Source organism: Rhea americana, unplaced genomic scaffold, assembly GCF_003343005.1.
Source record: "Rhea americana isolate MKP2758 unplaced genomic scaffold, rheAme1 scaffold_36, whole genome shotgun sequence".
In the NCBI taxonomy this organism is placed as follows: domain Eukaryota; kingdom Metazoa; phylum Chordata; class Aves; order Rheiformes; family Rheidae; genus Rhea; species Rhea americana.
In genome coordinates, this window is record NW_028186490.1 from 3,612,749 (window position 1) to 3,630,916 (window position 18,168).

General features: G+C 37.1%; 1 protein-coding gene across 8 annotated transcripts in view; it reads right to left on the bottom strand.

The window, feature by feature from the left end:
- KCNMA1 (potassium calcium-activated channel subfamily M alpha 1) overlaps nt 1-18,168 on the bottom strand; it is a 516,194-nt gene that overhangs the window by 46,555 nt on the left and 451,471 nt on the right. For all 8 annotated transcript variants that reach the window (XM_085312304.1, XM_085312302.1, XM_085312303.1 and 5 more), the window contains 3 exons: nt 15,629-15,722; nt 3,526-3,649; nt 408-632 (listed from right to left, as the gene is read on the bottom strand). In XM_085312304.1, coding sequence (XP_085168430.1) covers nt 408-632; nt 3,526-3,649; nt 15,629-15,722 — 443 coding nt within the window. The remainder of the gene's footprint in view (nt 1-407; nt 633-3,525; nt 3,650-15,628; nt 15,723-18,168) is intronic.

The window sequence follows — 18,168 nt, forward strand, 5'->3', positions numbered from 1 at the left end:
GATAGATACTATGTAGATAGAAAAACAATACATTTTTTCAAAGGTTTTGTGGGTATAAATAGATAAATAATGTCATAAGTAACTACTGTCATTCTGTCAGGGAAATCAGAACATCAGAACTGGCTACATGCAGTGCACTACAGTGAACGTTCGATAGAGAACACAGTTAATACATTTGATAGCAGCTGAAATTTATCCGATGAGGATGACGAGGGACTGAAGACTGCAGCAAATATCTTCTAATAAGGTCTCACAGGGCTCTGTTTTCATAGACACATAAAGGGAAAAGCTACGTCCTCAGGCCTATAACTAGACAAAAGTAAAAAATCCTAAGATCAAAGTCAGTATGAATCTGTCCAGTTGGTGTCCTAAATAACAAAGTATCAATAATACGGCTTTGGACTTACAGGCAAGATTGAAACCTTGGGGAAGTTATGCAGTGTCTCCCATTCCCTTCTCAGGTATTCAAGTGAACCCACAAACACAATGTGCTTGAGTTCATGGTAGTGAAAGTTGCTGGCTCGTAACGGCATCACTAAATTTCTTAATCCAATCAAGGCAGATTTAACGTCCCCAAATATGCAGACAACTACATGTCCACTTAAAACTGTCATCGCTGCTTCACTTCGAGTCTAAAAAAAAAAATGCAAAAAGAGAAGGGAGATATAAAACAAAAGGAAGCTCAAATTATATACTGAGTTTTAAATCAGGAAAAACACAACTGTCAATACCGTTCATGCACAAAGAAGCACTTGGAAAAAAAACTGTTCAATTTTACAATTACTTATCCTTCATTAAATGCTCTCAACAGAAGAAAATATGGTTCTTGTCCCCTTAMACATGCAGGAAAACATTGTACTGGCCCAAATTATACTACACATGTGGATTAAGACTCTAGTTACAATAGAAGCACTATGGATTTATGTAAGAACTGAATTTGTCCTACTATGTCATTAGAAGTATTATAGAAAAGAGATGCAAAACTGTGCCTTATCTGATGAATCACTAGTGCCTTTTCAGGACCAAAATTAAAAGCAAAGCAACAGGGCTTTGTGACATCTTGAGAGCGGAGGATCATACTCATTCAGTGCTGGCCATGGTATTTTAGCACTAGTTGCTACCAGCCTCTAAAGTAAACTGAGGAATCCTCCAGAGCATTCTGCCGTACGATGGATGCCCCCACTCTATACTCCACAGTGCTTCTCCCAGTCAGAAATAACTAGTGTGCAAGATTGTGACTAACACTAACTTTTCAGGCCAGTTGGACTTCCTGAGTTGTTGAATAGATAGACAGAAAAAGATCTCATAGAGAATATTTGAATGATGTTCAGTATTATCTTCTTGTCTCAGTGACAAGAATTACAACTTTGCGCTAATCTCATCAGTGGTAATGTCAGTTGAGCAGGCAACTCAGACACCCTGATGATTAAGTAAAGTCATTAGGAAATGATGACCTTCATTTCTGCAGCCAACCTTAGTATTATTGCACTCCATCAAGTAACCATAGATCCACTGATATCATATTGCCAAGAAGCCGGACACTCTGGCATCATTATACCCAGGTTTTGCTAATGAATAAAACTAAGACAATAGTGAACTGTTCAAAGTTTTCATTTTCCTTTGCTTTTCTACAGTATATATTCTTTGTCTAAATTACGGAAGCATGACAATGTGCAATCCAGACTGGAATGTGTAACAAAGCTACAAAGTGTAAGAAAAAGGGGAACACTGATTATATCTCCAATTAGTTTAAAAATATATGGACTTTCATTTTCTCAGGTGCAATTGCACTGATTTTTCATACAACTCTACCATGGAAGTGGTCTTGGGCCTTCAAATAACAGAACATACGAGTGAATAGTTGAGTTAAACATATGAGTAGACCTATGCCTTTGCCTAAGGGCCCAGCATACTGAGACTCTGCAAGACAGACCCCAGGTTCTGAAATAAAATATATATAAAAAAATTGGCTCTTCTTACTCATCCATCTGTACGTAGTCATGTATTTCCATCCAAATGTCAAAAAAAAGGAGTTTTCACTACCTAGTATTCCTGGCATCTTGCAGAGCCAAAAAAAATCTTATTTTTTGATTGAGGCATCATCAACAAGTAGCAGTTAGAAGATGACCTGGGAAATCCCATCATCTTCAAATTATGTACTGATTTGTACTTGTGCAGTCTCTAAGGACAACATTAAATTTGCATGAATATGAATGTAGACATAAATTGTGGACAGTGAGCTTGAACAGGTGTAGGGAAGCATTTTGCCAGCAATGTTTTTATTGGTGATGATGCATGAAGCAGAAAGAAACTGGCCAGACATGCAGATTCACAGGCTTGTAGGGGGAAAAGCTCACATGGAATCATCAAGAGATAAAAAATGAGGCACTTCACAGGGCCATTTTTGGAAAAACACTTTTCTAAGTGGGACAACATGTAAAGGTCATTTGTAATTCATCTGCTAAAATATGTTTAGAACATGAAGACAGATTTCTGTCTCTGTCTTTTACTAGCTATTGAATGGTAGAGTCATTCAATACCTCTTTGCCTGTTGGATACATACAAATGCATACTAATCTAAGCTGCTCAGCCCAAGTTCTGTCTCACAGTTCAGTCACTAGAACTTGCAATTGACTAACTTTACTGCATCGATATTGCGATTCCAGGCAATATCGTGGTTATTACAGAAACCCTCGAGGAGAAGTGGAAACAAGCTTTTATCCCCTGACTGTTAGCATAAACCAGGGCTGTCACCATTACTGGCTACACCATGCAACAGTGCAGGGAAATCTAAGACAGCAGGCTCAGGAAAAGCTTTATAAAGTGCGACAAATTGAAGTTACACCAGGGAGTTCATTTCAAATATCATCAGTTTTGTGTATGAGATCTGAAGTTAGTTACTTGTTACTCCTAGGTATGAGTACATGAACACAAGTGGCACAAACTCTCACTGAGCAAAATACTTTACGATAGGCCTTCTAATTATTTTTAATTACTTGAGTCAGTTTGATGGCTTCCCCAGTTAAACAAACAAAACAAACAGATTAGGCCCAGTGCAACATGCTAGAAGGGCGGAGCAGTAGTACTACTTACTCTAGCCTATTTGGGCATCTTGAAATGTTGGAAATAGAGAGAGAAATTTTAAGAGAGCAAAATTCACATAAATAAGAAATAACGTAAAGCAACACTTGCTTAYTTTAGAATGCAGTACCATCTTGTGCAAAAAGATAAATGGGGTATGTACACATTTAAATATTTCCAGCTGTGATTCTCAAAAGATACATATTCGATGTGCAAAATTCCAGCTTACAAAACAAAAATGTAGACTATTTGGGGTCAATTTGCACTGTTGTATTTGGCATACAGATTTATACAATCATAGTTCCTTAACCAAAATGATAGCTTCAATTTCACCGTACTGTTTTTCTGATTTCAATATGTTGGATTTAATGATAGAACCCATTAGGCATCAATCCTATGGTTCAGATAACTTCTATACTAATACAACTTATTACTGACACTTACCAGAATGACCTTTTCAATGTCCTTGGCTGGACACCAATGAAACATCCCTGTGGAGTCATATTTTTTCACATTGGCATCCATGTTGTCAATCTGTTCATTGCCAGGAATTAACAAGGGGTCATGCCTGGGGAAAAACAAGTTGAGGACAACATAAGTGGAAAATATTATGAATTATGAATGGAAAGATATCCCAAGAGCTATGTCCAAAGAGGGATAAAAGTAAAAAAATGAAATATATTTACACTTTACCAYGCTTACATGCTTACTGTGCAGCCACTTTAAAACAAAAGCTAATAAAAAAAGTTTTTAAATTTTGGATGTAGTTTGGAAGATTTTTTCACTCTTTCTACATCAGTAATCATTTGATTTTAAACAGGAATTTCTGACACCTTCATGTCCATAAACTTTTTTTTTTTTCCAGCCCCACCCCTCCAAAATAAATTTCAGGGTTGCTATTAGCATCTGCAATGAAGTAGAAGGGATAGGAACAGGGCCCCATGCTGACTGACTGGCAGAAGTATGGAAAGCCAATTATTTGCTTTTACCACATACAACTTCTGACGTGATGCTCTTCGCAGTAAAAGCTTTAACAGGCTGCACTTTAAATATTTTAGCAATTTGCCCAATCATATTTTGCTTTCCCAAACTGAAGCCCTTTAAAGATTCAGCAGTATGTCATTTTAGAGCAGACTGACTAACAAATGCCCACATCTGGAATACATGATTTTAATACCAAACAACAATGTCCATTCTCTCTGACAACTGTATCTGTGGTAACCTTCTAAGTGTTTTTGCAGCAAGATTTTAAAGCATAAGGCTTCTCAAAGGAGAAGGAAATAAAAGACATTTTTATAAACTTGCTCTCCAGCAATACAATTACCTAAGCACAGACACACAAGCAGCACATAGTTCTTTAATTCTATGCTGAAAAACAAATATTAAGGGAAGAACTAAGTGACTTCAACATTGTCAGATGCTAGTTAGGACCCCTATGTAATTGCATGAATCAGTATCATTAGAATGAAGACCATGTCTACAAGTCACAGGGGGATCAACCTTAAAAATCTTAAAAAAAAAAGAAAGAAAGAAAGAAAAAAAAAACCCCAGGGAACAGATCTTTGGCTGGCCAAACTACTACAGTGTCTCAACTTAAGATTTTTCTCATGAATCCTAGAAATATCCTGATACAGAATCATAACATTTCAAAGAAGAAAACAGGCAGGTGGCCAAATTTTAAAGCAACRTGAATTTTCAAGCCTTTTAAATAAATAAATGCATTGGCTGAAGTCTCAAAACTTAAAAGTTCCCTGATTTTAAGGCATTTGAGTCAAGAACCTCTCTTTTGGAGAGTCCACTAAAGCAAAGTTTGTTCATGGTATATGATACAGGTTAATTTACTCTGAATATAGTACACAGTGTTACTATGCTTGAAACATTTTGCTTGCATGTCTAAAAATGGTACAATCTGTAGTGCCTTTAGGTGATGAATTACATGTAATTTCATAGTCACTGATCATAAATACACTGAAATCAATGGAAAATTCTCATTCATTTCACTTGCACAAGTTCAACTCCATAGAAAGTGGCTTAAAAGGACTTGAGAAACAATTAATACAGCATTCCATATAAGCCAGAGTGTTTTCCTACTTTAAGAAGCAGTGCACTACATGGTAAACTTACCAGTGAGATTCACCTGGAAAAAGAAATGCAACACTTTCATAGTTTCTTACATTCACTCAATAGAGATACAGTTCAACGCATTTCACTAGCAACCTATTGGCAGCAGAGGAGTCCCTAGGGGACTACCTGGAGGCTCTGGCCCTGCTCCAGGGTCAGTAATGGAAGACTTTGCCATAATGCATACTCCTTCTTTTGTGAGAAGAGACTTCTTGGTGCAAAGGCTGTACCAAAGAGGACTTTTTTTTTTTTTTTTTTTTTTTTTTTTAATTTCCAGAAAAATATCCAGACTCTGCATTCTTCTACTCCAGTGGTCTACACGCTATGGTTCAGTTAGCTGCAACGATAGTGGTTTTGGCTGAGAGAGCTAGCTATGATGCTGTTCATAGCACATTCCTTGCTTGTAGTAATTGCATCTGGTACAGTGAGGTCTGGGACCATGGATATAATCCCTTTGGAGGTTGTACTAAAGTTCAGTCAATATTTAGTGGTACTTTATCCCTAACTACTCTGTTCCTAGCAATTTTTTTCCATTGCTTTACAATTTATAATTTGTCTAAGATCTTTGAAGCTTTGTAAAGGATACTAACTATAATTGTAAAATAGGTGGTATTTTAGAAATTGGGATAGAGTGAATACCAGTTGTGGAAGATGATGTTTCTAAAACTTTGCTGTTTGTTTCCCTAAGGTCCAATGCAAAGCATTGGCTCCTCAACAGTACAGTGTTATCTCTGATAGGATATATTAGCTATATGTTTGCAAATAAAAAAACTCTCCAAAAAAATTAGGCCTCCTCTTTTTTTTTTTTTTCCAAAATTGCACAAGGCAGTTCTCCATGAGTGTTTCACAGCACAGCACTAATATAAAAGGAAAGTTCACTGATGAAATCTTATTTTTCCCTTCAGAAATCAGATGCACATGTGAAGGAATTGTCCTTTTCCTTTTCCCCTCATCAGGAACACTATATTTAAAGAAAAACACTTAAAAATGTGACAAACTGATTTCTAATTTTGTTTTCTACTTTGAGATTTCAAAATCAATAGGTCACTTAAACCTTTCACAGAAATGAATATTTATGGGTACTCCAATCTCATTCAGAGAAATGATACAAACTGAAAGGAATCTTTCAACAAACTARGTGACCACAAGGCATCTGACAACGAAGTTTGATTCAACAACCTTGAGGTCCAAGAGAATTTTTAGTGTGTGAGTGCTTACAGTCTAGTGCAGTGGTCTCTTGGATTAGGGCCTTGCATCCTACATAAGATCRTTCAAAGCAGCTCATTCTAGAGACTTATTACAATTGATTTTACCTCAATATTGTATTTCCTGGTTAACTCAGGTTAAAATATAAATGTATTATGGAAGTGGAGAAAGATGTGAATCATCACATATAACTCCCTGCTAAAGTTTTAGGTAGCTAAGGGATTTTTTTAATATATCCATATATGCACTTATTTGCAAGATAAACTACTTGGATCCTCTTCCTTCACCGTTTGGGGTATGGCAAAGGGGAGTCTTAAAAGAAGCAAATAGGATGTAGCATAATGAGTGTGAAATAATTAGAAATTTGTAATTTAGAACCATAGAAATTATGCTAAAAGATACTATTGCCCTACTTTTCTTCTAGGAGAATGGATTCTTGCCTGAGAAGGAAATTATGATAAGAGTAGCCATATTTTGTATTTTGTAATCCATGGTTTTCAATATCACTGAGTTCCTTAACTTTATATATTTTGGGCTACACTAAATTATTTTCATCTCTCTTTTATCAATGACTTATCATCCTGACTAAAATGATCCTCAAAGTCGTCCACAKAGGTTGAAACTTGTTACTACTAACATAAGACTTTGCCTTTGGATGTTAGCAGATACTTAAGAACAGAACTGATCTTTGGACTTGTTTTTCTCAAAAATATGGTCACTTTATAAAATAATACATTAATAAAATAGTGTTCCTACTTTGGACATATACAGTCTTTTTAATCTAATGATCTAAACCTGTTTTGCAAATACYAAAAATTAATTAAGATGGACACACGGAGGCCAATGCTGTCAAATCTGCCTAAGGGGTTTGGACACCCTCTTCCCATTAAAATTCATATTACACAAAGCATTACAGTTGTTGTCCTTACAGCCAAATCACAGACTGAATGTTTATAGAGACTCACTGCCCCCTCACCCTTGAAGAAGGCCCTGTCAAGCTATGCTTGAGTCACATTGGCAGACTACTGTGGAAATGCCTGCATTAGTGCCACCGCTATTGTGCTCTCCAGTAAAGTCATCTGCTTGCAAAAATGCTTAAAAAAATCACATTAAAGAAGGAGAAAAAAACTCTTCTCACATTTAAAATCTATAGCATCTGCTTTAATTGAGATGTTGTTTTGTATTACTTGCAATGACCAAATCATTTGGTTATTCCAGCAAGCAAAAGACAGATATCTATGATATCTGATAGATACCTATGAGAACAGAGCATGAAAAGTTAAATTTTACTCATCCACAGTCTCCACAATCTCCTATTTAAAAACAGCTTCTCTGGTTCTTATAGCCAATATTACATGCGCATGACTTAAAATGAAGATGAAATACAATCTTTCTAAGTTTTTTTGAAGAGCATATAATGCCACTTATGATCAATTAAACTTGAGTATGACACTAAATGCCATGCTACTGCAGCAAACCCAAAAAGCTTGCCTGGAAGGTAACAGCCTAAAGCAAAACTGTAAATCCCATTTCCAGTAAACCTACTGTGATGAAGCCAACATTACATTTTAAAGAGCACTGCTCTCCTTGTAGATATTTACAATTACTCTAAACACGTTCACTTCAAGTTTTTGACTCCGAAACTTCTGAGTTTTGGCTGGGGATGGACAGAACTGGGAAACCCATTAGGAGTTAAATGGCTACCCCATTAAATGCCTCACATTGGCATTTCCCTGGATTTTGTCATACTTGCCTCAATTCTCTTTCACCACTCACATGTAACTGTGTATTACAGCAAYGCACCCTCCTTGATCTGCAGTAAAACTACCCTAGAAGTTAAGCACTGCRATCGAATGCTGTATGACCTGTAGAAATCCTAGTATTTTTGAAAACAAACTGTGATTATTCTGCCCAAAGTATCTCCTTTTATAAAACCAATGGTGAAACACCTCTAGCAGAAGAACAACTACTTTTCTTTCCGTGCTTATCAAAATCTGCAATTATGCCTTCCTCGGGTAGCCACACTAGCTCTGGATTTTGCATTCAAAGAGATGCTTAGCAGTCTCCTGCTAGAAATTCAGGGTCACTGAATGTGTGGGCCAGTAATTTTGAGTTTTCCCACCTGTCTGTGTGTGCGCGCACACGTATGCAGATGTGCACATGTGCACGTTATTTGTGTACACACACACACACACACACATTTAATTTTAGGACTAAGGGGAGGGTTTGCAGAAGATAAGATAGGAAGTGAAGACACAGTGGAGAATCTCTCATCCCTTTCAAATTTCTCCTACAACTACCCTAACAAATTGTGGCAATTAACATGCGGTTAGTGTTAGATGTACGCAGCCAGTGCAGGTGCTAATAATTGAAAAAGCATTTAGAGCTTTTACACCCTAGCTGAATATTTCATGATGTGCTACATGTTTCACTATTTACTCAGTGGGCCTTTGTCACTTCAATCTTCCCTGACTGCTTTGACTGGTGTTATAAAGCTCAACCAAGAYAGAGTGACGGCTTGTCACAGGCAAACTCCAGAGCCTACTGCAGCTCGCTGGGACTAGCTGTGAAGGTTGTCACGACATTCTGATGGAATTCAGCAAATGTTTTGTGACTAATACACCCAACATTTGTCGGCTACCATTAGCCATTCCCTGTGACCCTCTGCCGTCTGTGTGGATGGCATTAAGTTGTAATGAGAATTTGTTGCCTATGTGTGTTACACTAATGACACTCTCTTACTGATCTTTATTTTCGCAGGTTAATCAGTGGTGAAATTTGTAAGGGTTCAGTGCCCAGACGCAAAGAGCATCGCAGAGGAAAAAAATAGCACAAGAAGAAAAAGAAAACCTGTAGTTTCACTGTAAAATGCTTTTATTGTCATACACAGAATCTATCCTAATACTGGCTACAGGCTCACACTTTCCTATACTCCCTGAATCTACAAAGAAGAATGTACTTAATCCCCAGCTGGTACCCAGTGTCCTGTGCTAGCTTATGGGTGACTGGCTGACCACAGACTATAAATTCTGCCTGAACCACACTCCTAAGAATGCTAACAATTACTTCTCCCTTGCCTCTTTCCCCCAAGTATTGCTGATGTTTCTTTTTTAATCTGCAGAAGCCTTTCCAAAGAGTCCAGGTTAATTTATCAAGACTACTAAAGATGCTGATATACAACTGCATACTTTAAAGATCTTGCCGATTAAAGTTAAATTACCTTGATATCTCAGGACATGCTCAGAATATGCTCTTAAAGTATGAGTCCTTTTACATAGAAAAGTAATAGAACGGTTAGCTTTTAGATTTTTATATAAACAAATTAAGGAGGAGGGGATAGGCCATGCAGCCAATGTATCTTCTGCTTTCAGTATTTCTTGTTCCTATCTACCCAAGCTACACAGCTAGCAGTCTTTGAAGAAGAAAATACCAGAAAAAATGTTTTTTCATTTATAAAAAATAAACTTACAATTAAATGGCAACATAAAATATAAGGGAGCTTTTTCCCACTTTAATGAATTGTAGACTTAATACCTTGTGATAAAAGCAACCACTGTTGCAGGCTTACTTTTATTTAAGTCAATAATGATAAGAATGCATTATTTTCTTTATAACTGGTTTAAAGCTAAGGACTTTTTCTTTCCTTTGCCTTGATCCGAATGCATTGTCTGTTACCCTGAACTTTACAGAAACGCTTGCTTTTATTTTTTTTTTTTCCTGCTGGTAAACTCTCCTCTTCTTTCCTGAAACTGCTCTCTCATCTCAAGAACATTTGTCTAAGATTTCACAGTACTCTGAAAAAAAAATCTGACACTGTTTTTTTCCCATGGTTTATAATTCCATTGTCAATGGCAGCAACAGTCTAGTGTATACTACCCTTATCATTCAAACCTTTTCATTCGATAACTGTGTTAAGAGCAGGTCTAAAGTAACACAGTGATTACTGAGCTACTCCTGCTACTCATACTAGTAGTACTGAACTTGTAAAATAGTATCAGGAAGTGAATTTGTGCTGTTAAACACCTGCTGTGTTGCAGCTCAGTTATCATTGGATTTAGCAGTGTATAAAGTTTGCCTTGTACATCCTTAACAAGAGATGGAAAGTTTAGAGTATATTATGGAAATCTCCAAAGCTAAGTGATGTAAATATAAGTCATTACTATGATTAATCAGTGAGCTTTCACCTCTTGAGATCTTGCTTTCAAAGTTAGTTGTGGGAGAGCCACAGTCAATCAGATTAATCTCATTTCACCAGTTTTCACTYGAGAAATGCTCCCTTCCAGACCTCTTAACCCCCCCCCTTTTTTTTTGGGGGGGGGGGGGGAGGGGCAGTGTCCTATTAGAAAGCTCTAAATTTCAGCTTACAGAAGGGCAACCTACAACAGCAGGGGCAATACATATCCATGTTGAGTGACACTAGCAGCCGTGTGGGTACTTCTGAGTGTATGCAGCTGAGTGGGTGGATGTGGAGATAGATGTGCACAGTCAGTGTTCATATACTTTGAGTGTTACAGCCAACTTGAGGAAAACAAATAGGAGGTTTTCTCCTCACTTTAGGTGAAGACTCTTACTAGATTTCCAGAAAAGAGTGCTGAAAAGCTCACTTTTTCTGTGTCGCTTTGCTAGGCTTCGACAGTCTCTGAGCAAGTTTTATGGTTTGGTTGGGAATTATTTTGGATCCTTGATCAAGAAAAATCCTCAGGCTTATGAAATTCTCTTTGGCAACAAACTGAAAACTCAGCGTCCTCTGATGCCTCTGATTCTTATGTGATCAGCGACATTAATGATAATGACCCTTTGCTGAGTATGCTACTTGTCTAGAGGCCTATGTCAACTACACCACTACCTTCAGAGTGGACAGGGACAAACTATTTATTTGCTCTTTAGGCCCTTTGGGCCCTGTCATATGCTATTTGTTCTTGCATTAAGAGGTAGTTTGACTCAGCTGGGTTGACATTTCCTTCAACTCGGTGTATTCCACTCATGCAGTAGCAGCTACCAAAGCATTAAGTGAGGACTTGGGCCYCAGCAACAGTCTTTTAAGTGGCTTTTCTGATTTAAATCCAGGAGTTTTCACATTTTTACTGGTCACCCTGGAATCCAAAATTACATATACATTTTTTAAAACTAGCTTTGTTAGTTGGTACTCGATGTGATACAGCCTCCTCATATTTAACTTGGCTGTCCACATGCATCAAAAACTGTGACTGAGATGATGAACAAGTGATTTGGCATCGCTTCATGATATGAGAGGCATCAAATGGTTCTACTTTTCCATCTATGCCTTATGAAGGAAGAAACATGATATACCATATATGACTATTATTCTGCTACTCATAGTTCTTTTTCCTTCCATTTCTCACTCACATTTTTTTTCCATATCCAATAGGACATTGCTCTGTTCACATCCCCCCTGGAGAAGTGTCTCTTTACGTCTTTCTTGTTGGAGTTTAAGTTATATTTGAAGAATGCACATGCTCTTGTGAGTTTAACGGGACAGACCTCTTGTTGATGTAAATCAGACAGAAAGTAGTCATAGCAATATAGAGTGGATCGATATTTTTCTAGTTGATTTGCATTTATAGCTAGAATGTGGCTATAGTGCTAGAGTATAGCAATTTGGAAGATTTGTTCTCGACTGAACAATAGGTTCTTCCAGTGTTGTATCAGTGTGATTCTGCTGATGTCATTTGACGTGATGCAGGATTCAGTTAGAACAGCGACTTTCTAACTGTGAATTTAACTAATTTCTGATATTTACAAAGAACATTTGATAACCTGCTATCTGTTTCAATTAGCAATTTATTGGCATCTAGAGGCAATAGTATGCAAAGATGCCTTAAATCCACACATCAGCGTAGATGGATTTCTATTTATTTGTGAGTGAATTTCAAAAATTCCTACCTTTTGACAAGTTCAAAATAAGCATCTGTCAGACCGCTGGCCTTGAGCTTCCAAGGAATAACCACAATATGGCTTTTGTCCTCTGTTCTGCTCCATTGATAGCAAAAGTCACAAAGTTTTAGCTTACGGAATGACCTGATTTGCCTCAGCCACTGAGGAAATCTAAAACTTGTACAGCTTTTTCAAGATTACCTTAACTGTAGGGCTGCTCAGGAAGTGATTCTAGAGTCACAGCTCTGATTACAATTTACAAATGAATTTTGCACATGTTATGCCTTCTTTACATACTCCAGCCTTCTTGCCCACCAGACTCCTCCAGATCTAGGGCTGTAGCTGAGGAAACAGTTTGCTAAATAACCAGCTGTTTTTATTCAAGGGACGGGGTGAAGGTGGCTTTGAAAAAGGAGCTTTTAAAGTAAATTTAGGGGAAAAAATGCAAAGGTAAATATCAGCTACAGGCATGACAGTGCTTTTGCTGTTTTATCTCTTGTGTACTTTTAGCTGACATACGCTAAAGATTTCAGGGCAGGCAAGCAAGTATCTGTCAATTTAGGTAATTTACGACTATATAAAACAGCAGATAATACAGCCTACCTTTCTTTATGGGAAAGGAGAAAACGATCTGCCTATTACATTTGCAATGAAGTTAAACAGAGTTTTACTCTGAATGAATCAACTTTCTCTTATTTAGGACCTTGAACCAAAGTTAAGTCAATGTAGATTAAAGGATGCAACAAAGAGACTGTTGGGTCTGGGGAGAGTCAGAGGGTGCCAATACACGGCTGGTGAATAAATTTAGCAGCTAGGGAGAAGAGGAAGAAAAAAACAACTGGATCTGGAAGCCTGGCAAGTTCTCCACTAGCTGCTCGACCTGTATTTAGCAATTCTGATGTGCTACTGAGCAGACAGCTCAGGCTCAGGACGACTACTCTCCCTCAGTCCCTCTTCAGCAAGCAATGAAAGCAGGCTCCACTTTGAAAATCTTCCCCCATCATGCAAACTGACACAGGCATGCTTTTCAAAAACCCACAGCCAATCTGTTGATCATTACTTATTTACAAAGGCCTTCGGGCAGAAAGTCCTGTAAAAACCATACTTGATACGGTATACACTAGCTTTTTCTGCTTGTGGAAAAAAAGTACCCCTAAGGCTACCTCAAACCATCACTTTCTATTGCACATAAAATGTACCGTGTAACACTAAAGTATTTAATATATATGGTATAATATATCTACAGGAAAGGCATTTGTGTAGAAGTATGTTACCCTGTATTTGGTAATTTGATGTTTTGCTGAAGGCTATGACTTGAAAAAGCCTGCACCTAGTACAGAGGACCTGTCATCTCAGTACCCAAGAGCCAATAGAATAAAGAAGTACCCTTAAGCAGCAAAACTTTGACACAGCTTTGAAGCATATGAAAACAGTATAACTCCCCAGAATTATTATTACTCAAGATCAAAGAAATGAGGCATACTTTACATAGCAAACAGGGACAGTGCACTCAGCTCCAAATGTTTCAGCTCTTTCTCTCTGTTTCTCTGTCTCTGTCTCTTTTATTTTTATTTCCCCCAAATTAAGATTTGGGGAGGGGGGAATCTCCCACATTTTTTAGAACTTGAAATGGATAAAATTATTAGCATGAGACAGAAGAATGCCCAAAGGTGAGTAAATTGAAAATGACGCTAGCATGACAACCAGCATCACAAAATGAGAAGCTTGCTAGTATGCTCATTTTATTCTTCCTCATAAACTGTAAACAAGCATGTAAATCAGTGTCATATGGGCAAGGCTAAGCTAACAGGAAGGCAGAGAACTTTTAATGATACATTTAACAGAAATAGATAGTCAATGGAAAAAAAAAAAAAAAAGACACAGCTGGGTGCATTTTAGTCTGTGAATCAATCTCACTTTTGGTTCTGTAGCCTAAACAGAGATGAAGAAGACTTGTAGAAGTTTTGTCCTTGAATATGCCCTAGATTGTAGCAACAATAAACAAACATGGATGCTTCTTTAACTGGCCTGGGAAATTCCCAGTCTTTTGACTGAAATGTAGAGAGAAGAATTATCTACCTGTATCCAGAAGCGTTAAAGGAATAATGTCATTGTCAACAATTAAAAAAAGAGTGGTTAGTGATTTTATATATATACATGTACATAAAGAATGAAATACTCGTATTATTTTTTTTTCCACTTAACCTCCACTACTGCAGATCAGAGTTATGGTACTAACAAACACACACCCAAAGCCCAAACTGCATGAATGTGTCTGTTTATATATGTAAATGAGCTTGCATTTGTCTAGCTGTATAATAGCAGAAAATTTCTGCTATGATATTTACTTCTGGATATGATTACAGACTGAGTTGTCTAGTCTGGCTACTTGAGATGGGCACAATTAGAGCAAGAACAGCCTGCTTGTGGAAAACTCCACAGCTAGTAGCTGATCTTGTTCTGATAGACTTGAGCAGGCAAAGGGTGAAGCACAGCAAGAAGGAATGGAAATGCCATATTATTTTAATAGATTCCAATTTTCCTATTGCAGTTCTATTTTTAACAGATCTCCTCTTAGAGGCAAATTGTCCTATGGAAGGAAACTACATGGTTATACAAAGGCTTACTGGTATACATACAGCAACAGGAGAAAAATATCACTAACAAGATGATGTTTTCATCATCCACTTTTAGAGTATATACTACCCTTTAAAAAATCCTTGTATTCCATAATTAACGTGCTTTTAGCCTGAGTAAAAGTGCATTAGTTTTGAACTTTGCTTTGGCAAGTACATAGATTATTAGACTCTTTTTTTTTTTTTTTTTTTTTTTTATCAGTCTAAATCAATTAACAGAAATTTGATTTCAATCGACAGGATAAAAGGAAGGTAATATTCAGGTTCATTTTTGATTGTGATGATACATCTCACATATGGCCTTAAGTACAGAAAACAGTACTCAGAGGGAATCCAACAAAAAGAGAATTGCCTGAGGCAAACTAACCACATGAGTTCTTCTGATTGGTTAGTGCTATCATTAGTGCCACTGCTGTTTAAGAACTACACACGGACAGGACAGGGTGACAGCTAAGACTTTAAAGCCTATGTATTTTTCAAACAGCTTTTCAAACTGTTTTTCATGACAGAATTTTTTTCAGCTCTATCATTAACTGCTGACAAGCTGACAGAATAAATACCTCAGCCTTTCAGAAACCATCTAACAATCTTTTTTTTCTCCACCCCTTCCCCTTATTTTTGATGTGGGGGGAGGAGAAGAGGAAGGAGGGAAGAAAGCAGATGAAGACAGGAGTTTCTTACAGTCTTACCTCATCAGTTTGGGTGAGGAGTTGGGAGAATTTCGCATGCCTCCATTTCGCTGCTTTTTTTTGGGTGATAGTGTTGACGGCTGCTCATCTTCAACTGGAAATATAAGGAACTCATGAGATTAAGTACTGCTCCAAGTGCAATACAAAATACAAGTGAAGTAGCAAAGAACACACACTCTACGTCCATTCACGCACTGATACTTCATTGCTAACATAGGCTCAACAGTAATAAAAATCAAATACATGTTAGTCAAAGAGATTGGTTTGAAGGAGAAGGAGAAGCGGGGAAGAATACCAGGGTTTTGAACACAGGCGTTCAAATTGGTTTCATACTTGAAAAACAAAGAGGGGGAACCACATTCGGGTTATTCTTAAGAGTTATTTTCAGTTAATCTGTGCTACAGAAGAGTAGAATTAGTGCTCTGCTATATTTCCAGAAAGATAAAGTGCTGTTTGCAATACCAACATAACAGCTGCCAGCCTGCTTTTGCTAATGAACCAGACACCAGTTGGTTCTTGCTCTTCACATGCCAAACAGCAGAGTCTTCATGAAGAGATGTGAAATATTCAATGCCTTGATGTTCAATGATTCAGTTAGTTGGGACTGTGAATGCTGCCTGCCATTGTGCACAGATCTTCAGCACAACTCAGACCTCATCACTCCACCCTTCTCACAAAGGGGAGCTGTTACAACAGGAGTGAACACAATGAGGTTGAATGGAAGGGGGGAGACAATACCTATATAACAGAGGATGCATGTGTTATGCAATCTTTTAATGAGGATGAGGAGTATTTTCAATGACAGATCRATTTCCAGATGTAAAATCACTTACAATTTTGACAATCATATCTACTCTTGGATAACCTAAGTCTTAATACTCGCAGTTTAAACAAGTGCAGCTTCCTAATAATAATTTGTAATAACAACTTAATAGTAACTTAATAATCTGTAGGTATTAACCACCAGCATTATGGTTTTAAGATGGTTACTGCACTTAGTAATTTGCACATAAAGGTTGAATTTGCTATCAAAGCAAATCACCTTATGTCTGCTTTCTCAAATTCAGACTAATGCTGAATTATTCTTAAAAAAAGGGACCTTTTTCCAGCTATTGTTAACTGAAAAATGAACTAAAAGATAATGTAACTGAGGCCTAGGAAGCTGTTACTTTAGAATCAAACAGGAAAAGATTAGTAGTAGTAGTAGCTGTATTAAAGGAGCTTAATACACATTAGCAGTGCACAAGCAGAGGCTGTAAAAAAAAATCTGTTTGCAATGAGCTACGTAGGAACAGCTACAAAAAGCAAACCTGGACATATGTCACCTGCTGTAGATTTATCTGGGAACAAATTAAGCAATATCCTTCTGCAATAACCCTCTTCTGACACTATTTTATTACAGTCTGCATTCTAGCTTGTCATGTCTGTCTGGGTTCTGGAACTTCATTTTGCCTTGGTCAAGACTGAAGGACTGGGCCCTGAAAAGACAGATGTGCTGTCTTTCTAAATGACCTGGCATCACCTAAAATATCCAGAAAGTTAAAACCGAGCAACGCATAACAAAAGAAAAAAAAAGTCTCAAACAGTAATGTAAAGGGCTATACTTAGATTGGAGCAACGGCTGTCTTAAAATGATTTATTTCACTAATTTAGCTTTCTTTTCTTTTTGTGAAGCATTCCCAAAGACAAAGCCATTTTCTTCTGACTTGACTATTTCTCTTTTTTCACTTTTTTCTTCTTTTTCTTCTTTTTTTTTTTTTTCCCTATTTCAGAGCCCTGTAGTGGAAATGCTTACCAGTGACTGCTTGTGTACTATTCTTTGTTTGTCTGAGAGCTAAGTGCACAGAAAATGATCAAAAACATACAGCTTGAAATTCGCTTTGTATGAGAGTTTGTTGGAATTAAATTGGATCACTTCAGTATTCAGCTATTTATAACCTGAAGTGAATAGTCACAGAATTATTTTGTTAGTAGTATCTTCCCATTTCTGATTATTAGGAAATTGCAACTATTTGTACATTTCATAACATCCCCTGCAAATCACTCTCTTTGAAATGGCCTAGTCTTGTTTTGAACTTGTCTATCAAAAAGTTMTTCACATGCTACTCCACACAGGCAGTAAGTTGTTTTCAAGGTACACAYTGTGCTCTCATGTTCTTTATTGGATATAAATACTCACTTCTAATCTAGTGGACTCACCATTTAAAAGAGCAAAGGAATAAGAAACACCTAAAACATCCCTTTACAGAAACCAGCCACAACTGATATGTTTCTCTCTGTTGGTAGCAAAAATTCTAAATTTCACTTAATTTAAACTGATACCATGGGGCTACCAAATGTTTATCAGAGAGTCAGTATTGCACTTCAAGAAAAGTGTATTGTTACACTTTTTCACTAGTATAAGGAAGCTCTATACCCATCAGGACTATTTGCCAAATCTTATTTTAATAGAAGACAGCTTAGACTGTATTATAGCCAGAAATTTCTATGAACAATAGAAAACACTATTAAATAAGAGTACTTTTCCAAGTTTTCAGCTA